The sequence below is a fragment of the Mastigoproctus giganteus genome, chromosome 13 (genome assembly GCF_048544385.1).
Source record: "Mastigoproctus giganteus isolate SK-2022 chromosome 13, ASM4854438v1, whole genome shotgun sequence".
In the NCBI taxonomy this organism is placed as follows: domain Eukaryota; kingdom Metazoa; phylum Arthropoda; class Arachnida; order Uropygi; family Thelyphonidae; genus Mastigoproctus; species Mastigoproctus giganteus.
The window spans coordinates 142621293-142648574 of record NC_143587.1 but is presented as its reverse complement, the minus strand read 5'-3'; the positions used below and the strand labels follow the sequence as shown (position 1 = coordinate 142648574).

The 27282-nt window shown below is 37.3% G+C and overlaps 1 protein-coding gene across 3 annotated transcripts in view; it reads right to left on the bottom strand.

Annotated features, from left to right (window-relative positions):
* Window positions 1-27282, bottom strand: part of LOC150076497 (uncharacterized) — a 256085-nt gene that overhangs the window by 123793 nt on the left and 105010 nt on the right. For all 3 annotated transcript variants that reach the window (XM_090387827.1, XM_090387828.1, XM_090387829.1), the window contains 2 exons: window positions 5171-5425; window positions 3790-3855 (listed from right to left, as the gene is read on the bottom strand). In XM_090387827.1, coding sequence (XP_090243953.1) covers window positions 3790-3855; window positions 5171-5425 — 321 coding nt within the window. The remainder of the gene's footprint in view (window positions 1-3789; window positions 3856-5170; window positions 5426-27282) is intronic.

Sequence of the window (27282 nt, the reverse complement as noted above, 5' to 3'; positions counted from 1 at the left end):
TCAGTACATTTCGGTGTATGTTTTCCCACAAGACTGAAATTAATTTCTTAAGCACTATACAGAAAGTAATCTGTTCGGAGGTTGTATATATGTAAATAGTTATCCATTTGGCATAAGTTGTCTGTTATGCTGTAGAAAAGTTTTACCAGTCCTTGCCCAATGGATAACATTATAAGTTTGCATTAACATTACACCACTGGTTAATTAAAATTAGCCTTTAATATATTTAAAAAATTGCCTTTAACCTACCATTTCTAAATTAGAGTAGTGAACAATTAAATTAATACTATCTACCAGATTATTGCAGGGTAACAGTTTGCCAGATGGTGCTCTTGCAAACAATATAATCAGAAAACTCGAAGTCGCTCTTTCTTCTTGCTGGCTGCTACAGCAGTGGTTTCTGGTAAATACTGTATTTTATTGAACAATATACATGTATTTTTGAATTATCTGATGCATACTCGTAGAGCTTTGTGTCCAATCCCAGTTTGCTGAAAATACCAATTATATATTAAAAGTAAAAATTAACCAATCACTTTGTTTCACTATCTATCTGTTCAAAGTTCCTGTAGCAGAGAGATGGCAATATGGATGAATGAAAATTTCTTTTCCTTTTTCTTTTCTATTCTTTCTCTTTGTTAATTCTAACACTAAAACTGTTAGTCAGCACCATTAGGCTAAAAATGTTTGAAATGCAAACAATATACCTATATCTGCTCCATGAATATAGATCTATAATAAATTATATAGAATCCAAATGCAAATGAATAAAGTCAAATGGCAATGTATTTCCTATAGTTCCTGCTGTTAGTTGCCTGGTCTTTGCTGGCAAGCAAGAATACTTTGGTCTTGGAAAAGAGTCTTTCATTTTAGAGCCATACATTCAATGCCATCTGATTCTATGTAGTCTTGACAGAGGTCACCGGCAGTGTTGCCATGGAGTGCTTTCTTTGCCTACCTTTCTGTCCTTGTTTCTTTGGTCTGTGTGAGTGGGATCTCCTTGTTAAGGTTGAGTGTTGTGTGTCCATTTGTCTATCTTTCTTATGGCTTGGCAGATTGGTGCTCTGTCTTACTGGAAGTTATCCACAGGTTCTTAATTGCCTTCTCTTGTTCAATAAGGTCAATCACCCCCGCCCCCGCTTTCTGAGCTGCAGTCAGTTTCTCGATGGCTGACTTTGGGTGGTGTTGGCACCTCTTGGTCAATCTCATAATCTCCTCAAGCTCAGCATTGGTCCAATCTATGATCCTGAAGAAGTACATTAGTACTAGGACTGTGTAAGTGTTTATGGCTGTGACTATATTCCTGCCAACAGCCTTCCTTCTCAGTCTCTGATGTATTTCTCAGTGAGGTGGGCCTGCATCATCCCCAGATATTTTTAGGTCTCTTCCTCTGTTCATGGATTCAATTCTTTCACCAGCCTTCAGCTGGTAGTTTCGGCCAACTGGATTTCCTTGATGTAATTCTTGGGTCTTGCATATGTCTAGGTCAAACTGCATCCTGATGTCAGTGCTGAACCCTTTGGTGATCTGGAGTATCTGTTGGAGTTGATTCTCAGTTGCAATATAGAATTTGATGTCATCCTTGTACATCAGGTGAGAAAGGCTGTACAGATTTTTCCTCTCTTCTTTTAGGGTATATCCATAATTGTTGTTATTGAGAATGGTAAACAGTGGGTTGAGTGTTAAATAGAACCATAGTGGGCTCAGGGCATCTCCCTGGAAGATTCTTCTCCTGGGGATTGGTCTAGTCATGATGTTCTAGACCTTGATGGTTGTCCTCCATTTTGCCATGGTTGCTTATAGGAAGTGTATGAGTCATGGGTTGACTTTACCATACTGTTCTGGCTCTCTAAGTGGTCTGATACCTTCTTAGTTATGCAGGTGGTCAGGATCTTGCAAATTGTTGGGAGACAAATGATCAGTCTGTATCTCACTGGATTTGTAGTGTCTTTGTATGTAGCCTCGAGTCAGAGACTCTGAGATTGTTTCAGGGTGCTTTATCATTTGGGTGAACTGCTGTACTGTGCACCTGCATGTGTGGCTAAACTTCTTGTACCAGTAGTTGTAGATGTTATCTATTCTTGAGGTTTATCAGTTGTGGGACTTCCTGATCGACTGTTGTACTTCTTCCTCCCAGATCTCCCATTCCATTATCTCTTGTACATCCTTGATTTTCTTCTATTCTGAGTCCAGAGGCATAGTCATTATGGCTAACTTTGCTGCTCCACAGGTTACTTCAAATCTCCTTGAGTTCCTTCTGGTCAGGGGGTTCGTTGTGCTCCTCCAGCTGTCCAATGTTCCTGTAGAAGACTGTCTGGTTTTCATCAAATATCCAGTTGACTCCATCAGCAAACTCTCTTACTAAGCATAAGGAGGTTCTGCTTGAGGTCTTGTGTTTGTTGTGGATGTTGTCCTTCTTGAGGATGGTTTTCCCTTTTCTGATCTGCTTCTTACTTCTGTTACTCTGTTGGTACTGGATGAGTTGGCCTATCTTCACTCTTAGCTCTTCTATCTAGTGCTATAGATAGGTGGTGGTTCCTTTTTGCATTTTGTTCTGGGTCTGTTCTCTGGTTTCGCTTCCATTCATCCTGGTGGCTGCTACAGCAGCACAGTAAATGGATGTGTGGATGGTATCTAGTGTTACTTTATTGTTGTTGAGGTAATCTGGTATTATTCGCCAACTGAGGTTGTCTGAGCCTTCCCATAAAATTTTTTGTTGAGTCTGTGCTTCTGTATGGTGTGGCAGAATTAGAGGGATCCATGCCCTCTAATTCTGCTAGGGGTCTTCCACTTTTTTCTATTCTGAATATTACAACCTTGTTTGTTTCCACTTTGGCTGTTCTGGGTAGTAGTGCTTGTACTTAGTGTTCCTCCTCTAGCTTTGCTCATATTCTTTGTAGTTGGTTGCTCACATGATTTTTTCCAAGATTGCAAGAACTATTGCAATCTTGGAAAAATACCTTGGTCACAAAATACCTTATGCATTTGAAATAATTATTTTTCATTTTTAAAGGTTACTTTTTTAATCCTGTAGTTTATTTAACGCTACTCTGAATTCAGTGCATGCCACATCTTTCTTGGATAGTGATCTCAATGCAAGGGCAAACTGCTGTTTTGAGATTTCTATTGATTATATTTTTAATATTTAAAAATTATATTAATTGTTAATATTATTATTACTTAAAATTCTTGAAGTTATACTGATGTACAGTTTTATCTCATTTCCATTATCCTTTCTTAGTACATGTACTGTGGTAACTAACGGCAATTTATTCTCTGCATAGAAATATTACAAGTGCACATGAGGTTTTGTATCCACAGTACTTTTTCACAGAGCAGTTTTCACATGGCTCTAAAACTAAAGCATGTTTGCTACATTTAAAATTAAATTCTAGGTGTTCTGGGTCTTGTTTCTCTTGGGTAGATCTGAAATGTCACTCTGATTTCTTAACAATGTAAATAAAGGTTACAATCCTGAATATCCCCAGTCACTCTGAGGATGAAATTGTCTAATTGTACCAAAACAGTTAGGGATAATTAACTATTTCCGTTTCAACAATACAAGAAAATTTGTATTACAGCATATTAATGCTTAGTCTAACTTTATACTCAAAAAACTTTTCACTTGTGAGAAACTTTTTATTCCCATAAATGAAAAGTGTATAAACATTTTTACTAACATGTTATAGGCAAAAAGATTTGCATCTTGAAAAAATAAAGTTTCAAAATTTTTAATGGAAGGAGATTCTGAAAAATTATACATATATATATATTAAAAAAAATACTTACGTGGCATTATTCCTTGATCTACAAGTTGATTCAATGGTCTACGAAGCATTAATTTCACTTTCAAGGCTAAAGAAAATGAATTTTTAAATCAGCTAAATCTTTCCACAAATCTTGAATATGTTCAGAGATGCACACTGAGTGGCAACTTTATTAGATACACCTATTTAATAGTGAGTAATCCCCTACTTTCCTCCTTTAAAACCCTCTAGAGGAGGGACCAACTCTTCTGAAAAGACAGGATTCCTGTGATTCCAGAAGAGTAGGTCCATGGTGACTCAATTTGCTTCCCACAGTTATTGTAAATTTGATGGTTGCAGATCTCTACTCCAAAGAGGTTTTCCTGTCTCATTCCATAGATGTGCAATTGGATTGAGATCTGGTGCTGGGAAGGACACTGAAATAGGCGAAATCTGCTCTCATCTTCCAGAATCAGTTCTGCACAATTCTGGCCTTGTGATATGGTGCATTATCCTGTTGGAAGAACCATTTGCAGATCGATACAAAGGGATACACCTGATAAGAAACAACTGCCAGATAATCTGTAGTATCCAAATGTTGCTTCGCTGGTATTGAGGACCACAGTGTGTATCATGAAAACACTCCCACACCATTACACCTCCACCACTGCATTATTGACACCTGGAATAATGGGCCTAAGGACTCACGGTGTGCTGTTTTTAGCATATTCTGGTCCTCCCACTAGTGTAAAACAATAGGAACCAGAATTTATCAGACAAGGCAATGTTTTACCAATTTTCCACTGTCCTGAAGAGATATTCCTGAACCTATTGTAACCATATCTTCTTGTTTTATGATGACAGAAAGGGAATCCAGTGTGGTCATCAGCTACAATATCCCATTCATTACAAATATTAGGTTTTTATTTGACTGACTATGACCTTCCTGTTGTCCTATGCAAGTCTTGTCAGCCTCCATTAGCCTCTCCCATCAACAAGCTGTTTTCAACCACAGGATATCACTGTTGGTTGGAATGTTATTTGATTATCGGACCAATTTAAATACACTCAAGGTGCAGTCATACGTGAATACCCAAGCAGTGTTACAGCTTCCAGAGTACTCAAACCAGCACATCTGGAACCAATTACCAAATCATATTCAAAGTCACTATTTCATCTTGTCCATTCTCACACCAAATTATATACACACAGCATCCCTATGTACCCGCACACCTGTTTTCTATCACATGGTACTGTTACTGAAGGAGCACTACATCTAGTGAAAAGGATTGGTGTACCTAATAATGTGGCCATTCAGTGTAAACACCCAATAATATTCGTATAAAGAAGCAAACAAAGAATGCAAATAAAAAAGGAAGAAGAATTAAAAAGGTAACTGCTTGATTTATTACTATGCATCTTACATTCTTTATTCCGATCCATGGTTTTCTGCAAAGAAGCATCATCCACTTCGGCTTTAAGTGGTATATGAGCATCCCCAGATGATATCAATGGAACAATAATTTTGCCTTCCTCGGTTTTTATTTCTGAAGTACCATCTGCCATACTTGTTATATTTAAGTTATAATCTTTAAACCACTCTGGGTATATGCCAATTATTGTTTCTAGTAAATCTTGGTCTAACTGAATTCCCCAATATACTTGGTTATCTCCAGTTGCTATAAAACAGAAAATATATAACTTCAGTTATAAGGTATATTGATCTGATTAAACAACACAATGAGCAATTCACCTAGATTAACTACTTATCTAGTAAAATACAATCTAAAAACATAATTTTAACCAGGAAGAATATTTAAGATTTGTAGTTATTAAAACAGTACAATTTGGAATTCATCAACTTATTATATCTTAAATATTCAAATGTTCTTGTTGTGTGTACATAAATTTATCATAAGTCTCTATTACTTAAGCTCAAGTTACAGATAAAGACTAAAAATTTAGTTTCTGAAATGGTATAGACCTATGGCAAGAACTGCTCATACTTGCTCATTTTAAAATCCAAAATACAATTCTTGTAATCTTTTTCTAGATACAGTACTAGGTATTGCTCATAAATACTAATTTTCGTATTGTTAATGGTACATAAATCTAGCATTAGAAACCAGAAAGCCTTTTGAAGTTCAGAATGTCTGGATTCAGTATGAGCTTTAAAATTTTAAAGTTATAGAATCATTAATGGAAATATATGATTTTTTTTTATGTCCATGCTAAAAAAAAAAAAATAAATAAATAAATAACATAAGAAAAGTGGTCTAAATAAGCATCCAAAAATCTGGAATAAGAGTGAAAATAACTAGTTTGATGAAACAAAAATTAACAAAAAACATCATCTACATATGCTATAAAAATGGTGCATTGTTAATACGAAAGTGGGCATAAAAACCATTACAAAGAATGAGAAATATAATCTGCCTCAGCCAATTTTATACTTGCCTGATTACCTGCATAAAATATAGTGTAGGTGGGCAGAAATGGCAGACACATTTTAAGTTAAATAAAAAAAAAAATTCTAAAAATTATTATTGATAATATTTTTTTATTTCAGATTTTCAAAGATGCTTGTTATATTCTCTACAATGGCAAACTGGACAAATGGTTTTTTGAGCCTTGTTATGAACGTTTTTCCTGTGATGATAGCTAAAGATGCACCTCGAGTATCTAAAATACTGATATTCCGGTCCTACATAAGAGTCATATGCACTGAATTGCTGAATTTTAGCAATGTCTGGTCATACTGCCAAAAGAAAAACATATTCTATTTTTATTTTTATTATTATCATTAGCTAAATGATGCAAGGAAGCCTGAGGCTTCTGCTGCCTTGGGACCTTGGGTGTGCCAAGCCCATACTCACCAGATGTGAGCCACTTTCACAGCACTGCTGAGAATAGTCGTACAATATGCTTAACCCCTCCACCCAGCCATCAATAAGCATAAACAGGGATCAAGGCAAAGGCATGGCAAAGGCACCACAGAGAGGAATGGCCAATGCTTGGTTGATCTACAACCAAGTTTTGCTTAGTGTAACAACCAAGCAAAACTTGGTTGTAGATCACTTGAGTATGCACACTGATCTACATTTTTCAAGTACATTTCGAATAATGTGACTGTTATTCATGAATTGTCTTGAAATTTGTCTATTAAGTTCTGCTATTCTTTAACCATGTTTCCAACTAATAGAAGACAGTCTTAATACATTGAAGCCAAAAAAAAAAAAAAAAAAAAAAAAGCTTCAAAAACGGAAAGAGGACATTTCACCTTTCTACCAATACTGTTCGATTTTAACCCACAAAAGCTGAAACTGAAGTCATTACTGATTTCAACAACACCTGGATCCAAATTCCAGAAGTTCATGATATTGAATTATGTGATAAACAGACAGATGGAGATGTTAGTACTGCTTCAAAAAAGTGACAACAATATTTTAACAATTGTTTCTTTTTTTTATTAGTTTTGATTTTTTTCTTAAAATCTGGTTTGATTTTTGACAATAACTTTATTATAATGTGACAATCAAGTAAAAATAAGAAATTAATATTTATAAGCATTTATATACTAAGTTTTAATTTTTCCAAAACTTCAACGTTTTATGCAGAAACTCACTCTACAGAGCCCACCTCTCTTTCAAAAACTGACTACATGAAGCCCACATGTCTAAATCACTTAAAGGATTAATGGGGGCTTAAAACAGAAAACATCATTTTTCAACTGCAGAGAAAAGCCCTAGCACTTTCCTTCTTTAATAGTATGTGTAATTTTTTTGAAATTTATGACAGGTATCTGCCCCACGGGCTCACATCTGGTGAGTATGGGCTTGGCACACCCAGGGTCCCAAGCTGGATATCATTATTCTTCTCTTTCTACTTCTCTCTCAATTTTTTTTTGGTCTCTGCAGCATAAGCATCGGGCTTCCTTGCACCATATGGATTATAATAATAATAATCATGAGGAGACCCGACATTACATTTTGACAAAGCTTTAAAATTACTTTCAGAGGACAGACATTATACAGTCCACTGTACATAGTGGAAATGCACTAGAAGGCATTCAGATCAGCTAGTGTATCTTACTGTCTCCATCCTGTCAGCTGTGATTGGAGGGAAGGGCATGTAAGTATTATGTATGTGGGGCCACAGCTGACACCACATTTTGTTTAGGAGCCAAAATAATCTCAATTATGCCCATTTCCTTCTACACTCTGCTAAGCTCCAATTACTTCTTTAGACAGAATTTCAGTTATTACTTACCTCATTTATCACTCATTCTCACTTTTCCTAACTTATGACTCCACGATTCCTTAATGGTATATGCTCAAGGGTATATGGCACCCCATGACACAATAACTGATGATGGCCCCTCCCACCAATGCAAAGATTTTTATTTTTAGAATGATTAATTTTACCAATTTAAACAAAGGTTTATGGGGAATTGGTACCCCTAAAACTTGGTATCCCCAGGCCAGTGCCTATTCAGCTTTACTCTAAAGCCAGCCCTGATTCCTTCTCCTTTAAAAGTGGTCCATGCTGATATTCCTTGTCTGAGATTACACTATCTGGAATATCCTGTTTTTGATCTACTTTGGCAAAACATCTCTAAAACTAAAATTCATTTATTCATCATTTATCATATTCCCAACAATGAAACTATTTTTTTTCTTGAAGTAGTTTACTTATGCATGGATAATGCACACACATCATTTCTACTACAAAGGTAGTTTTAATTATATCTGATATTGTGAATACCTTCATAAAGAGTTACATGGTATTGCACTACCTTTAAGTAATGCTTCACCTACTGAGAAGACTAATGTTGCTAATTCTCAGCGTATACCACCACCCAAACAGCACCGTTACAAGGCTTTTTGGCCCCTCTTCAGTGGGTGGGTGGGTGGGTGGGTGGGTGGGTGGGTGGGTAGGTAGGTACCCTATTGTTGCAACAGTGACAACCCAGTTAAGAAGTATAACTACAATATGACAAATACCTCATGGTGTACATGGTTTCATCTAACAGATATTGCTTGGTTAAATGCCTAAGAGTATGAAGGAGTTTACTTATGCATGGGTAATGCAAACACATCATCTCTACTACCAAGGTAGTTTTAATGCCTAGTCTTCTACATAGGTGAAGCATTACTTATTCGAGGTAGTGCAATACCATGGCAACTCGTTTTGACGGTATTTACAATATGAGATATAATTAAAATGATGCACAAGGTTATCAATATATTTGCCAAAATGAAGACACGAAAATGGAAACTATAAATCTCTTCTGTTATTGATTTTCACATTTTTGTATCTCTTTTTCTTATTAAATACTATGTACACTAAATACCCTACACTTCATTCACTGAATTTGTAATGTTCCTTGCAAAATGTTCCTTAATTTTCTGGGATTTCTTAAAATCAATTAAGTTTTTAGACTTTTATTTTCAAGTTGATAACATTAATTAGGGGGGTGACACCAGACCGAGTGGTCAGGAGCGGGAGTGCAGTAGCACATGCTCTTTGAGAAGACTGGGGTTCAAGCCCCTGACTGCTAAATACGGTCGATTTGCTAACCCGCACTGGATCGGTGTGGCAGATTATGGTCCATTTCTCTCAGCATGAATTGTTGAGGAGGCTTCCATCCTGCAGTGGGTTGATAATGGCTGCAGTTTACCTTTTTTTTTTTTTTTTTTTACCAGACGGACCCACCCCGGATGCAAAAGACCGTAGCCACGCCGCTGATTACACCACTAAATTCGGGACACATTCAAGCAAAAAAAGATTGGTACTAAACATTATAGATACCGTTTTTCACTAGATTCTGTACGGAATATTGGTGGTGTAAACCAACATAGCCTTCTATTAGTACAGAATGTACAGGAATGCCCACTAAACATTGTTTTCAGTTGAATCCATCCCGAATTTGGTTATAACAAAAGTTAAAAAAAAGTGGCTAGTTAAAAAAAGGTTTATAACAAAACCTTTTTTTAACTAGCCATAATAACAGAAAACCATACTTCTGTAATATTCAGTACACACAGCTATCATTGTTTTTTTTAACTAGTTGAAAAAGAAAATCTGTTTAAAAAATCCATATTTCTTCCACTTGAATAATCCAGCCAAGTATTGCCATCGATTATAGTTTTGATACTTACGGACACCGTATTCAGCTTGAATCACTTCCGAATTAGTGGAGTAAACTAACCTAACCTTTTTTGAACTAGTTTCAAAATAAACACCTATTAAAAAAAAATAAATAAAAAATAACTGGTTAAATTCAGAAAGAAACCGATGGACAAGTCTACCTCTGCCCACTGTTTCGCAGTGACTGGAAGATCTAGTTCTGTGAGTAATTTACTCTTACAGTTTTTAAATTCTGTACAGTGGGACCAACTGATAATGTTACCAACAGCAAATTCTAAGTGGGAAGCATTCAAGGAATTAATTGTTACTAAACATTTCATACCTATTAAGAAATATTGTTCAAGGTTTAGGCCTAAATGGTTGTCAAATGAACTAATGAGACTCGTGGCAGAGGAGAAAAATGCATGGGATGCATATAAATTATCAGGCTACACAGAAGCCTATGGCAGATAAAAGCTAGTCTGTAATCAAGTCACAAAGGAGGTTAGGCAGACAAAGGCAGATTACGAGAAATCTTTGGCAAAGGATGCTAAAAAAAAACAGCAAGGATTTCTTTACTTATATAAACTCTAAAAGGAAGGGGATGAATCATATTGGTCCACTTGATATCGACGGTTCATTATCAAGTGGACTTATACACCTCAATCAGATCACCTGTGAGGTGATCTGATTGAGGTGTATAAGGCCTTGAATAGGTTGAGCATGCTGAATTCTGATGGGATTCTTCCACTTGTTCAGATGACGAACCTAAGGGGGCATAAATTCAAATTGAGGAAAGACAGCTGTAGAATAGATGTGCGGAAATTTACCTTTAGCCAGCGGGTAGTTAATTGCTGGAACAAACTTCCATCTGTCGTTGTGGAAGTTGATAAGTTAAATAAATTTAAGGAGGAACTGGACAAACATTTAGAGGGAATGGTTATATGAATTTTTTTTTTTTTTTTGGCTGATGCTGCATAAGCTCATATGCTTGCTTTCTTGCATCACATGCCACGATTACTATTGCTATGTTTCACTGTCTATTGTTAAGATATTTTTTATATAAAACTGTATAACCATTTTTATAATTCTAAATTGCTTAGTCGGACCTCTGTTTAATTATTTTGAATTCCCCCTTGGAAGTTACATTTAAAATAGTTTCCGTTGAGCGAGAAAAATTTCATATAGCGAATGGATTAGGAGAGAATTAACTCGGTACGCACTTCTGGCCCTCAGGCAATTTAGGCAATTAGTGCTGCTGAGCGAATTAAGAGAGCTAAAGGGATTACCATTCTATAATTTAGTGGTATCTGATAAAACCTATCCAACCGCCTGTCCCGCGTACGGAGAAGTCGCGCTGGTCAACAGTGAGCAGATCAAGGTGTATTCCCAATGGGCTCTGGCCCACCTTCTACTGCAGTGGTGTCCAACCTTTTCCCGTACAGGTGCTATATTCAAAAAAATTCAAAGTTAGATTTCTTTAGTGTGTTACATTTTCCATATCTTGTTGCATGTCAAAGTAAAATTGAAAATATTCGAAATTTTTATTAACTACAATACACAATTACATTTACTGAACAAAACATTTAATGAGCAATTTTTTCACAATTAACAAAATTTAAAATGATGTTTTAGTTCACTTTCCTCGCGGACCGTAGGTTGGACACCTTCGTGAATCAACTGTAAGCGCCCTGTTCGAGAATTAGGAGGGAGTAATTTCTTTTACTCCGACAAATAATCATCTGTTGTTTTGCGGAAGTGCGTTATCCACATTTTTCCGTAAATTTTCCCTATCTCTGTTTACATGGTCACAGTACCTGAATATCCGAATGACACTGACATTTCAAAAAAAAAAAAAAAATTCAAATTTAAGAACTAGTGACAATACCAATGACGAGAGAAGGAAAACTAGGACAATGAAGGTGAAAATGAAGTGAAATTCATTTTCACATTTGGTGAAAATGAAGTTAGAAAACTGTAAATTAGGTTACAGTTAAATGCAATTCGTGGATACCTAATTGAAAAGATAATTTCGGAAGAATTGAAGAATTCTTTCATGAATGAATCTGATCGTCAGCCCAACCAGAGCTTCGTTGATCAGAAAAACAGTTTCTTCACTACTCTTTCTTAAAATTATAGGCCCACCGCTGACCCGCTTCGATCCCGCAAAATATGTCGATTCGTGGCTGCTTCAGAAAGGTCATCAGCAAGAGACATACAAAGAGGAAGAAAAGAAGTCGGCATAGGGTGTCGGATGAGAACTTAATAAAATTTGGAATATTCTACAAAAACTTTATTATAAAATTATTTTTACTTATGTTATTTATTTTTACTTATTATTTTTAGGGGCCATAGTTTAACGAAGGACCCTTAAAATGTCACTTGGTTGTCTGCCTGTCCATCCATCTGTCACAGCATTGTATCTCTGGAACCATTCAACCTATTGTCTAGAAATTTTGCATGGGTTTGCACATCAAGTGGGCCAACATAATGCCATATTGATCATTGTTGACAAAAATTTGTCTGAGAAATGGAGGGGGGTTAAATTGTGGAGGGATAAAAATGTTATCGACACCCTATAGCTACACCGTTGAAAAGAGCTCAACGAGTATGTTTAAAATATAATTTTAAAATATTTTTAAAATTAAAATCATCAGACAGGAAAATGTAAGTAATTTTCGTGTCCCCCCTCTATTTCCGTCGCTAATGGAGCTAAAAATTTAAAAATCACATTAACCATGTGTTATTTGATGCTTATCAAGGGAAAACTATTGCGATTGAAATCTATAATTTATTTTTGTGTTAAAATTAGTTCAAAATTAGTTAATTAGTTCAAAATCTTTTTTTTGTTGCACTTCAATTTATTGAACTTCATAGCGTGCTTCTTTTTACTAAGTAACTCTCCTTTTAGTGAAAAAAAGGTTGCTAAATAGTTAGTTAATAATTCTATAAAGGTCATTTATAAATTTTGCGACAAGAAGTATTTTTTAACAATTTTCAAAGCTGGGGTTGTCCCGGCAAGGAGATACTCAGAGAGCCAGTGTTGAGGCGGCGATGGTGGGGCGGCGCCTGCACGGAGTCTTGCAGGGCCCTCACCTGCCAGTCGCTTCTCTCCCAAGATTTTAATCGCTTCTGCAGAAGAAGTCGGAGTCGCTTCTCCCACCCTTAGCATTCACAACAACTGAAAAGACTCAAATAGACAACATTTACGTTATTTCCTAAGTTTTAGGCCAAGCCGGGGTACTAGAAACTTTTTTCAGTTACCATAAAGCTCTCTATTTGAGATACTGCACTAGCGACAATTTGTGTCATCTGGAGTGCCCGGCACTCAGTATTTGACCGATTTATTTACTTATTTTATTCACATTTTACCTATTTTTCTATATATACTGGAATAATAAATTTATACTTAATAAACTGTGTAACTTTGGAATAAGAACAACAAATACTAAATTTGTTGTTCTTATTCCAAAAACATTACTACAAAAGTAACTATCATGAAAAAAAATTTTTTAGAGTACTTTTAATTTTCAATTTTTCCTGACAGCAAAGAATGAGTACTGGCACCTATTTTTTTTTTACAAAAAAGCACTGTATATATATATATATATATATATATTTTTTTTTTTTTAGAACAGGGTTTCATTTTAACTAGTTCAAAATGAAAGATCTCTTAAACCTGCTCCCATCCCTTTCAAAAGAATCACCTCCCAAAGTGATATTGGCAATTTGAGATGAACAGTGCCAGTCATAATTTTTTTTATGTATAATTTAAAAAAAAAAAAAAAAACACTATTCAGTACCACACTTAATGGAAAATTATTTTGCTTATAATAATGGATAAACATAAAACTTTAGCTTTAGTTAAGTACAGTAATAAAAGAAAGAAACAAAAGAAAAAAAGTAATAAATAAAATTTTAATTACCATTTTTGGCGGGTGGAGGGATTATGTGCATGGTCACCAGTGCGCATGTTGCACGTTAGCATCAGTACGCCTCCACAAACACACAAAAAAAAAAAAAAAAAAAAAAACTACCAGCCCATTATTAACTTTGTAACTGGAATATAAGCAGTTATCATACTGCTTATATTCTGCTTTGTAACTGCTTATTTGTAATTTCATTGTAACTACTTATATAAGCAGTTACGATGAAAAACGTAAACACAGTCAAATGATTAAAAGAAAGAGAAAAAAAAGTCATACTGTTATTCAATACCAAATCAACTTCAAAGACAATTAAATTCCCCAACCGGTCGGCTGACATCTCTTCTGGATTAAAGGTGAATGACATCTTGTCTTGTCAAAAAATACAGAGATAGGCATATGGAAGAACACAACTTGGAAAAGGGCTAGAAGTCCCAGGAAAGTGGGGGAGGGGGAAGACGAATGAATAACAGACGGCACGCTGAGTTACCAGAGTAACGAAAGAGGGCTGGACACCAGGAAGGAATAAAGGGCAAGGAGCGGAGAGGGGTACAGAACTGGCGACGATCCGCATCAGCTGAGTCAGGCGGTAAGAATGCCTTAAAGCTCAGCTTGTGAGCCCGGGTGATATATGTCAAGAAGGGTGGTAGCGTATGGCGGCCTGCCAGCTTGCGATAGTGCCAACACCTAGGTACGAGAAGACGAACCCAGGAACGTGGCAGACGGAAAAGAGCAAGCACGTGTTTAAATTATTTTTGCCATTCTGTCACTTTTGTATCATTAGCTGCTGGCATTATTTTAATTTTTTTTTTTTCAGTTATGGTTAATGGTAGGATTTAAATATACCTTTAGAATGCTTTCGGAGAGTGTCAATAACGTTTAAGTGAAGAAGAAAGATAATACCAAGATGCATTTTCTACATCAAGAACTGAACGAACAGCTTTACTGTAGAAGTAAACGCATTTGGTCAGTAATTAAGTAGAAAATAACTTACGTGCGGAGACCTCAATGTGCTGTCAAACCATTCTTAAGGAATATACCCTATCTATATCACACCATCTTAAGGAGAGGGGCTAGGAGGGGCGTTCTCCGATCTTTTATTTATTATTATTTTTTTTTTATTAGGGTGAATTCCGATTCTCTTCACAAATTAGCAGAGGTGAAAGCAACAATTCTGTGGCACAAGGAAAAATAATTCTATAATACTGATACAGGATGTAATTATTTACTTCGTATAAAGCCATTTTTTTTTTTTTTATTACTGAAACGGAATTATTATTTTATTTATAGTTTTTCTTTTGTTTCACACTTTTATCAGAATTACTAGCCGATAATTTAATTGTCACCTTTACTAATAATAACTATTAATACAGAATGATAATACACATAACTAATAATACAGAATGACAGAAAAATAATTAACCATTTACAAATGTTGAGGAAATACTAACCATACATATGACAGCAAATTCTGATACATAAATTCTAGTGTAAACGTAATTTCTGTTGTGACACGTCTGCCAGATGTTCAGTTTTGACCCTTATAGTCCAGTTTTTCAGCCTCCTGTCTGAGAAAACACCGGATGTAAATGCCCTGGCATTTACATTCTGATTAAGTAAGTTTTATTGATATTTTATACATTTGTTAGTTTAATATTAATTACATTAAATTTGCATTATACGTAGTTGTTTCCTCGAGTTTTTATAAATTTTGAAACCATTGTTGTTGCTTACGTAAAACTATTCTTTAATCTTTATTATTTTCTCACAGAGTATTTTTGTTCACAATATTTCTCACAAAGTTTCACTTGTTTCAATAAAATTGCAATTTCTAGTGAACATGGCAGTTTCTGGTTGACTCTGTATGAAATAACTCCGTGTATTATTGCGACGTAGCCGAATGGTCATGTGCTTTGAGTGGATCAGGCCTACTAAATATGGTTACTGATTGTATTCCCTTTCAAAATAATTAATGTAAACTTCTCTAGCCTAGTGATTGTGCCGAAGTGTAAACAAAAATTTATTTTTATTTATTATTATTTTTAAAGACCTGAAGTAGCTCAGTGGTCATGAGCGTGAGTACAATAGTACACACCCATTTAGAATTTCTTTTTGGTAACATCATCAGTTGGCCTTACTGCATAGAATTTAAAAAAAAAAAACTGTCTGCGACCACTCTATTCACCCTTACATAAGCAAAAACTCTTTCCTTTAATCTTGACAGTAGATATGTCTTTTAATAAATCCCACATCATTACACTGTAATCACTACCACCCAGTTACCTGCACATGCTTAATTAATGTACGAAGAATCGCTGCTGATAATCAGATCAAGAATGTCGCTTCTTCTTGTTCCCTCTCAAACATGCTGCCGTAGAAAAGTCATCCAATAAACCACCAAAAGTCTTGCCATTGTGTGAGTGGCCAATCCGAAAGTTCTAGTCAGTATCTGGAGTCCCTCCCCTATTATAGGTTATTCTAATTGACTGGCCCACTGTATTTCTCTGTACAGTTGTTTGTTATACTCGTCACATTCATTAGGTCTACAGCACGCTCCCACTCTCATTTTCCAGTGCTTATTTCTCACCAAAATGACTTAACATTTCACTGGCCACCCACCATGTCGACTGGACTTAAATATGCTTCTCCTATTTTGCCTGTCCTTTCTGTATATGTTGTACTCCCCATATTAAAACTGTGCATTCCTTATGTCTGAGTGACACCATGTCTCCGATATCCCTACAATGTATATATTTGATTACCTAATCAGTACAGTACTTTAAAGTCATTAAATTTATTTGCAATGCTTTCCAGACTAAAATGTCCGCTTTTAAATGACAGCGTCAGTTGGATTTTTATTATATACATGGTAAAAAGTACGGCCCAAATGTTTCTCATCATGAGAGCCGTACTTTCGGGATCGATTCAGCACCTAAAATAAACGAAAATGGTTTATATAAATATGGGTCCGATTCTGAATGGTTAAGGAGTAATGGCTGTCTGGATTTTAAAAAGAGGCTGTTCGAATTAAAAAAAAAAAAAAAAAAAAGGGAAGGGGGGCGCTGTGGACTTTTCATTGAAATAATAAACAACAATAAGCAGCCAAATACGTTATAGAGTGCTTATTCATACTAGATACATGTTTGCTTCTTATTTGTTTTTATTATTTTTTATCAGTGAAAACAATATGGTCATTTTTAGGCGCGTCAGCATATTTGCGTAAAGCATCTATTGTTTCCACCGCGCAGGTCCACATGCAATAACTTGATATACCTAGTCGTCAGATTTTTATATTTTATATATGACTCTTTTAAAAAGATTTGTCGTCCCATCCCAAGTTTCACTGCAATCAGACCAATAGATACTGGGCAAATATTATTATTATTTTTTTTTGTTCGTCTGTCCGTCCACATGTAATAACTCGACTTCCCTTGGATGGATTTTTGTGAAATTTTATATTTAGATCTTTCAACGAGATCTATGAATTAAAATTGGAGCGACAGAAATCCGGCAATTATCATCTACGAACGGGTAATGTGGCGGATGCACAGAAAAGAAGTCTTCTTGCTTTGAGCATAAAAGTAGGAAGTTTTTTTCCTGTTTTTTTTTTTTTTTTTTTTGTTTGTTTGTTTTGTTTTGTATTATAATCTTCATAGGCTGCTGTCCCACTGGGGTTTGCGATTAGCATCTGTTGTAAAACATTATGAAATAACTGAATTGTCGTAAACATCACTGAAACAATTCCTTCAAATTATCCAGCCATGATATCTTCTTCCTCTTACCATTAAATCATCCAGTGAGAATGATTTGTGGCATGCATATTTTTCTTGGTCTCATAATGTGACCAAAAAAAAAAAAAAAAAAGAAAAAAAAGTTTTTCGTTTCTTGATTAGAGACAGCAATTTCCTTTCTCCGCTGACTGATCTCAAGACTTCCACATTTGTAACTTCAGCTGTCCATGAAGTGCGTAATATTCTTCTATACATTTTAAATGAATCCAATTTATTAATTGTTGCTTTGTTTAATGTTCAAGTCTCGCAACCATAGAATAGTGTGGACCAAATGTAACATTCCATTACTCTCAGTCGAAGATATAAATCCAATTGCAGATTACATTAAACACCTTTCATTTTGCAAAAGGCAGATCTTGAAATTTCAACCTTCTTTTAATTTCAGTTGAATCATCCCCTTTGTCATTAATTTCTCTTCCTACATATATATATCTGTTGACTTTTTCAATCAGTCTCCCAGCAGCAGTAAGTGTGAGATTTGTACAATTCTTGGGGCCAACTACCATCCACTTAGTCTTAATGGGATTTGTCCGAAGACCCACCTTATTACTTTCTGCATTAACCATCTACATGACTGTTTGCAGGCCAGAATCACTTCATGCAATGATGACTGTATCATCGGCATAGCGTGTATTATTGATGACCACTCCATTTAAAGCAAATCCTTCTTCTCTACCTTCCAATACTTCCTTCACACTTTTTTTTTTTTTTTTTTTCAGAATAGAAATGTAATGAAGAAAGAATGCACCCCTGTCGAACACCTCTCTTTATCATAATTTCTCCTCAGTTCATCTTCTACTCTCACCATAGCACTCTGATTATAGTACAGATTCTCGATTATTTTCATGTCTTTGCTGTCGAAGTTCATCTGGTACAGGACAGCAAACAATTTTATATGCTAAGCTTTGTCAAATGGTTTTTCATACTCTATGAAACAAGCATCACACCTTGTTGCATTTCCAGACATCTTTCTATTAATACTGAACATAGCTTCTCTGGTACGTACACCCTCCCTAAATCCAAACTGAGTCTTCCCTATGTCCTTTTCACATTTATCCTGGATGCGAAGAAAATTTATTCTTAAAAATATCTTTAATGTGTGACTCATGGCGCTAATTTTTCGATATTCTGCACAATTCTTTACATTTGGCTTTTTTGGCGATGGTGTGAAAGTTGATTTCAAACAATCCCGAGTCATAAACTCTGTTGAGCAAACGTGTCGGAGCCTCGATGCCATTTTCACCAAGCAATTTTAGATATTCTGTCACTATTCCGTCTTGATTAGACCGGGGTTCGAGCCCGTCACCACCAAATACGGAGGACGCGGAAAGGTCAGGGAATGACCACCGCATATTTCCGGAGCAATATGGCCTTAGTTGCTAATGCTCCTAAAAAAAAACCAAATAACAATAACTATTCCGTCCTCTACAGCAGCCTTATCATTCTTTACCATTTTCAAAGTTCTTCATTACCTCGCTTTGAAGTACCTTTGGGCCTTCAAGATCTATTCTCTTCGCATTTCCTTTTGTCTCTTCATCCTCTCTGAACTGTGATATATACTTTTCACAGATCTTTTTTCTTTCAAATTCACTACTGCTTTCCGCGTTTCATCAACCAAGTGCAGCTGGATCTTTTTTTCTTATACAATCCAGCAATCTCCTTTACTTTTCTATGCAGATTAGAATAACCATATCTTTTCTGCAGTTCCTCAATTTATTGGCATTTTTTTCCAGCCATAGGCCTTTAGTTTCCTTGATCTTCTGTTCATGCCTTGATGCCTGTTTTTGTAACTTCTCCTCTTTTCCATCAGCTCTAATATCTCCTTTGTCATCCAGGCATGTTTCCCTTTCTCTCTCCCTTTTTTCAAAAAGTTTTACCCTGCTATCTTATGGCAGTCTTCATGTTATCCCACATAATTTCAGGACTTTCTCCATTTACTTCTCTATTTCTACTCCGATTCCAAACTTCTACCTGTGTTTCTATGAACTTAGTAAATGTCTGCGCTACCTCCTCATTGTTCAGCTTTTTTCTGTATATCTAAAGGCTTATTTTCTTTTTGGGAGCTTTTAGCCTTGTTCTGGGCACTGTTACCACTGGATTATGGTTTGATGTAATATCTGCTGCCGGATGTTTTTGCCGTTAACAAACTATTATTAAATCTTTTGTTGATCATTATATAATACATTTTATTTCGTATAATTTTGTTCTCTATGTTTTGTGGTGATTTCCAAGTATATATCCTTCACCAAGAAAGTTTATGATAGAGGAGCTAGAGATATCCAGTTCTGCCAGGAGACTTGATATTTGTTAATACTGTACTTGGTTTTGAGAACGTTCACTGAAGAAATAGTACAGGAAGTACCAAGAAACATCTGAGAATAATCTGCAATTCTTTAAGAAATTAAAGGCAAATTATACTCCACGAAGGTTGAAGTGCTCATTATTTCACCAATTTCCATTTCTTAGATACCTGCGCACCATGCCGCTAAAAGAATATTTAAGATCCAACTACTTATTTGACAAATTAGCACTAAATTTTAGTTGTTCTTTATAAATGAACGTTAATTTCGTAAAAACTCTTGAGTTAAAAGAACTTGGAATAAACTGCAGATGAACTTTTGATAAAAAGACAGAGATGTAAAGTAACCCATACAAGCGCTGTCGTAGGGGGAAAAAAAAGAAAAGAAAAAAAGCACTCTCTTTTAAAAAAACGACTCTTATAGCATCAAGTATATGACAGAATATAATAATTACTACATAAATATTACAGAAAAGTACAGGAAATTCATGCAGTTATAATAGTAAGATAAGATAGGTGAACGCTGATTATCATAAAGCACAAGCAAAATAAGCTAAGAACGGGTATAAGGTGTTATCTCATAAGTGAATACTAGCCAGAAGAGCGTAATTCCAACAGATTAAATTGGTTACAATGGGAGTTCCGTAGAAAGCCCGGAAGAAATGGAGCTGAACAGATACTCTTCATTCTTCTCATTCTAAATATCTCAATGATATTTACAGTTGAAAGCGAGCTCGAAATCTGGGGAATGTTAAGGAATCTGACTGCTGTAAAATAAGGGAAATAATGATCTCAGCGAAGCTTTTGTTAGAAAAAGTACAGAAATTAAACAACGGCAATGCCCCATAGTAAGATACTCCAAGGTAAAAAATTAAAAAAATGATATAAGTATGCCAAACCGTTGGGAATAGTAATGAGAGAGCAAAGGACCAGGAAGATTCCACTGGACTGGAAAAGTGATAATATCTCCCCACACAAAGTGATAAAGAGGAAGTAAAAAAATGCTCTTCTTTACAGATCCGGCACGACCACCAGCCTGGTGGTCGTGTCGGATGATGATTTATTGTAAACTCAACTGACCTGGTGCCACCAGGTCAGTGGAATTTACAATAAATCATCAATCAATACAAATGTTAATCGTATTTTGCAGCCACGGGCTTGAACCCCGGTACACTCAAAGAGCGCGTGCTACTGCACTCACGCCCCTGACCACTCGGCTACGTCAGGGCTAAGTAACTTTAGGCCAGTGAGTTAAAGGAGAATCATGAAATATTCTTAAGGAGAATAAGGAGAATCATGAAGTCTATAATTAAGGATGCGATTTGGGTCCATCTCGAAAGGAATGGTACCTTGAATAGATCCCGGCATGGGAGTTCTTTAAGGGGAGGTCATGCCTAACCAATCTGCTAATTATTATGGTGTAGTCATTAATACAAGGTACAATTTTATTATATATCTAGACTTCAGTAAAGCTTCTGATATAGTCCCTCATTGAAGGTTTCTATATAAATTGGAAAAAGTTGTAGTTATTGATTGCATGATCAAACGCAGTACGCAGGTCGGCTAAAAGCTAGGTGACAGGTCTGTCATAAATGGTCAGTCTTCAAGATGTACGAGCGTAACGCGCAGGGTCGTCAGTAATCAGCGCTGGATGCGCTCCTATTTGTAATTTTCATAAATGATATTGACGAGGGTATCTAAAATAAGCTGTCAAAGGTTGCTGATGTGTTATAGGTGGAAAAGGTAGCTAAATAATTCGAGCCAGGCCATGATGCTTTAAAAAGACTTGGATCAGTTGCATATATGTCCGAAAAACGGCAATTGATGAAATCCTGGAATTATGTATAGGTTTGGGGAACGAGCAAAATTTCGTTCTCACGACGAAGAACGGTTAAGTGTTATGATTCAATCGGACATTAAATTTTCCATGCAGTGTAAAAAGATGGCTAGGAAGGCTCATGGTGTTCTGGCTATGACACATTTGCTAGTATGAAGAAGGACCTCGCCTCATCATTCCTCTTTATATAGCGATTGTTAGATCACACCTAAAAGAAAACATAGAACTTCTGGAGAAGGGAAGGGCAACCAGATTATTAATCAGTGCAAAGCGACGCACATATGAATGGCGTAGGTGTGTGTGTCCTGCAAAACACAACTAGTAATCTAGGGAGGTTAAGTGAGGCGTAGGAAAGCATTGAAGAGATTGAATAAAATGAATGAGGAACGTCTCTTCTCCCGCGTAGGTGAGATAAGAACCAAAGTATACAAATATAAAATCTCAGAAAATAAAAGAAGATTGGATCTCACGAAGTTCAACTATAGGCAGCGGTTCGAACATTGGCATAAATTCCCTACAGTTCGGCTAACTTGAAAGCAGAATTGGAAGATGACCGTGTGGGAATGGGTGTAGTATAAATATTCTGCTTTTATTATTATTATTTTATTTGTTTATTTTTGTCTGGTGCAGAAAAACATTTGCTCCCTTGCATCATTTTGGCCTACTAATACTAAAAACATATGGCTGTTTAAATTTTTAAAAACTCTCTGAACTGCAAATCTACATTTAAAAAAAGGTCGAAAATCCAAAGGCTGTTCATATTTAACCAAATCTTATTATTTCGTAGCGTTTTAGGCGCATCACCAACTTAGCCATATTGCGTCCATTACACCCTTCAATTCGCAAAGTCCATTTCACTCAGACTCCACAGTCATTCGCTAATTTTACTCAATTTCCAAATTTACTCTTTCAGCACTCACCCTTTCTCACACATTCATCCCCAGAGGCATAAATTATCATTCACTCACCCTTCCTAGCATTTCCTTTCATACTCTCACCATTCCATTCACTCCAGTTCTCATTCATTCAATCCTCATTCATACTAGCATACTTCAGACACCTGCAGCTTACTAGCTTTTTTCTAGCTGCATATCTATACCAGTCTCTTTAAAGCCCTTTCCGTGAGTGTTGTCATGTTTGGGAACTCAGTCTGTTTTGGTTGGACGTATGCTATGATGAGGGCATTACCAGCCTGTGGTACAATGGGGGGGGTGTCATTGGCCAGTCCCGAAGAGTGAAATTTAGCTTTAAAGGGATCCATGATCTGTCAATAGAAATGTGGTATAAAGTCCTGGAGCATACCACTTATGTGGTTTTGGGCTAACATAGCCACCTGTGGAAAAAACTTTTATTACCTCTTGCTCCCATTCAGTTTGCCATATCTGATGTAGTCGTGTGGCAATTTGTCGTTTCTCTGCCTTGATGTCATTGGCAAGGTTTGGGATTAGGCCTAGGAAATCCATGGGGATTTCTTTTGTAAGTCCATAATATAGCCCTTTTTTTTTTTTTTTTTTTTTTGCAATTTCAAGGACCCTGTTGTGTAAGGTGTATTTAGTGTCAGACGGCACCAGGGGTTTCCCCCATCTCCGCGTAGTTTTCATTGTGGGTGTACCAGTTCGCTAGAAATGCCAGAGATTTAAAAGTGTATGGATATTGTATATGTGTAGTGTCATGTACCGTTGTTCAACTGGTCGTTTAGCCGCTGGACCCTGCTGAGGCTCAACGTTGCCCACCTTCGCCCCATGGAGGCAGACCAGGAATCCAGTAGTTTTAATTTCACTCTGGCAGGTTCTGCCACCTAATTTCCTGAGATTTCAGTGGCTAGGACCTAAAAAAAAAAAAAAAAAAAAAAATCACACGTGCGCGCTCTTTTATATGCACGTACGTACAGACAGATCCATGTATATGCGATGCATATACCCATCATCGTCCGTTTTGATGATCGTTACGTGAGGGGGGATACCGCTTGCATAACAAAGGCCGAAAATATGGGCGAACGGTAATTTTGGCATAATTAAGTTTTTGTGTGTGGGGCATTCACTGGCATAAAGATAGAGTGGGTGGAAGACTGAAGGCTGGGAGGGGGCTAAGGTAGAAATATGGGGATGATAGTGTAGGCAAACCCAAAAGTCAGTGAGGCAGACCCATGCCTCACAAGGAGAAAATATGGGGGGACCGTCCCCCCACCGGCGCAGGGGGAAGGGATGGAAAGGCACCAGGCAAGGGAGCCCAGTGCGATCGCCAACAGGCGTCTGCAGGAAAACTATACATAGACCCTGCTGGTGGTGTCCAATCTGGTGTCATGTCCGAGTTGTCATCTGTGGGACTGGGATCCCGTCCGTGTTAGTTCTTTACCTTAGTGTGGTTTATTTCCTAAGCCTTCCAGTTCTCAGGAATGTGTCTTGTTCACATCGAGCCAGCTGGTGGGGTTAAGTTTGGTAGTCATCTTCATTTGTCATTCATCGGACATGGGTCCCATCCATGTTAGTCTACTTCCTGAGTTTTCTAATATTTCGAGGTGTGTCATTTCTAGTGTCCGGGCCCTGCTGTTTAAAGTGTAAAGTGTGTTTGGTGTCAAGTGGCACCAGGGGTTTCCCCCATCTCCGCATTGCTTGCATTGTGATGATTGTGCCAGTTTACTAGAAATGCCAGAGATTCAAAAGTGTGTGGATATTGTTCATGTGTTCGGTCGTGTACCGTTGTTAATCTGGTCGTTTAGCCGCTGGACCCCTACTGAGGCCCAACGTTGCCCCACTTTCGCCACGTGGAGGCAGACCAGGAAACACCTTGCTGTGGTGAGTCATCCTGGATTGTATGTATAAGTATGTTCCAGTAGGATAATGCACCCTGCCACGTTGCTGTGTTGTTAGAGAGTGGTTCGCCGAACACGAAAGTGACTTACTTGTGCCACTTGGCTGCCGACTTCATTGGATATGAATCCCACAAAACATCTCTGGGATTACATGGATGGGCAGATGCAGTGTTTGGATCCTCAGACACAAACTATCGCAGACCAACGGGACACAGTCCTGCCGACAAGGTACAACATACCTCCTGCAGATTCAGAGATCTTATACAGTCCATGCCTACGCGTAGCAGCGGTACTGGCGGAAAGAGGAGCATATTCGCTATTAGATAGGTGGTCATAATGTTTTAGCTGGACAGTGTATATAGCTTTAGCTATATTTCAACTTGTCTGCGCGGTAGCACAGTGGCATCGCCACTGTCCTTCCCACACAGGCTGAAATGATGTGGGGAACTTTTATGGCTTTTTTTCACTCCGTGGCTGAGTTAGTCGGTCTCATGTGTAGATAACAAGGTTTTCCCCCCAGAAACTCTAGTTTTTCGTCCAGCAAAACAGACAAACAGTCTCATCTTTTAAACAATTAGTCAGAAAACGCTTTCTGTTTAAAAGCAGCGCAACACCGGCGTGGAGTAACTTGTTACAGAGGCAGGTTTATTCTGCTATGAGAATTAAGACCAATGTCTTACATACACTGTGCTGCCACTTTATCAGGTACAACTACCTAGTAGCGTGTTGAGCCTCCTTTAGCCTTCAAAACTGTCCGAATTCGTCTAGGCATGCATTGAACAAGATGCTGAAAACGTTGTAGGAATGGAGTACCATGCAGACATGAGTGTGTCACTCAGTTCCTTGAGATTCGATGGAGATTAGGACGTTCGCCTGCAGCGAACAGCCCTTTCCAGGACATCCCAAAGATGTTCAATAGGATTGAGATCAGTGAACCGAGCGTGCCACTACAGCAAAGAAAAGTCATTGTCATGTGTTCCTGCAACCATTCCATAGTGATTCGGGCTTTGTGAACAGACGCATTATCCTGCTGGAAGTAACCATCTGACTGAGGATAAACTGTCAACATGAACGGATGCACTTGGTCAGCAACGATGTTTAGGTACAATGTGGCATTCAGACATGAATCTATGGATATGAATGGACCCAACGTGTGCCAAGAAAACATTCCCCACACCGTAACACTGCCCCCACCACCTTACACAGTAGTTGTCAGACATGACGGGTCCATGGATTCATGTTGTTTTCGCCAAATTCTGAGCCTTCCATCTGATGAGTCGATGTTCCTGGTGTAATATCGACTCGTCAGACCAAGCAACTGTTTTCCAATCCTCGATAGTCCAGTGCTGGTGTTGCTGTGCCCACAGGAGGCGTGCTCTCTTGTTCTTCACTGATAACAAAGGTACGCGATGTGGTCGTTGGATGTTGTAGCCCATTCGGGACAAAGTGCGACTAGTGGTCCGTTGTGATATTTTGTTCTGTGCACTAAGGTTGTATTCTGAGGTGATGTGCGACAAGGCCGCCGTAGCCTAGTGGTCAGGCACGCGGGTGCATAAGTACACGTGCCTTGAGTGACCGGGGTTCAAGCCCGTGACTACTGAATACGGTGCTGTTTCTTGTATTCTATCTATCTTGTGAACTCCTCTGACCGTTTGGTCGTCCCGGAGTATAAACAGAAAATTTATTTTATTTTATTTTATTTATTGTGGCCCGTCTGTTTGCTTGCACAATTCTAGCCATCCTCCTGTGACCTCTCCCATCAACAAGCGATTTTCTTCCACAGGAGTGCCGTTGAGAGGACGTTTTCTGTTCGTTGCACCATTCTTGATACACCCTTGAAACTGTGGTGCGTGAAAAGTTCAGGAGAACTGCAGTAGAGAGGCTTTGTCGAGCACGTGTTGCACCTACTACCATGCCACGTTCGAAGTCAGTAAGGGCACTCATTTTCCCCGTTCTTGCTACGGTTTCTACGTTTAACTGGTACTAGAAACGTTGTTCTGCTACATTTATATCCACAACTGTGGTTATGTGACTTGCAACGTTGTGGGACAAATCATTTGTGTGCACAACAGGGGTGTACCTAATAAAGTGGAAACACAGTATATATGTATACTGCTTAAATCCTAGTGGCCACAAAAACAGATTAAAGGACAAGATAGTCCTGCAAACATCCTATAATGAAATAAATGTCACTCTCTTTTTTGCATAAATTGTTATCAGTGGTACAATGCCGAATTCCTTTCTTAATATTTCCGCATTGCTTTATTATTATTATTATTTATTTTATTATATATATATATATATATATATATATATATATATATATTTTTTTTTTTTTTTTTTACTAAAATGTGTTGGATTTATTTATTCAGTGTTCATTAATAACGTTTATTTAAGGGGGTTAGGGAGTACAAAATTTTTATTTTTCCTCAAGCGTATGAATACATAATTGCGGTTCTGGTTACTCGCATTTTTCATAATACATCGGTAAATGCACAGTAATCGCCATTTTCCGTTTGTGTAGTGCCATGCATGGCTTAAGTAGACAATCAATCCCGTGGGAGGGCCAAGAGCCTGTGTCGGCTGCTACTGCATGATTTAGTGTCGCCAGAAGTCTTCAAGCTCAAGGCCAAGGAAAGAACTAAAGTAATGATGTCTTTCATATAACCTTGTCGTCTCAATCTCTGAGAATAAACTTATTGGAGACGGCCCAAAACTGAGGAAGAAGAGGAGGAGGATATC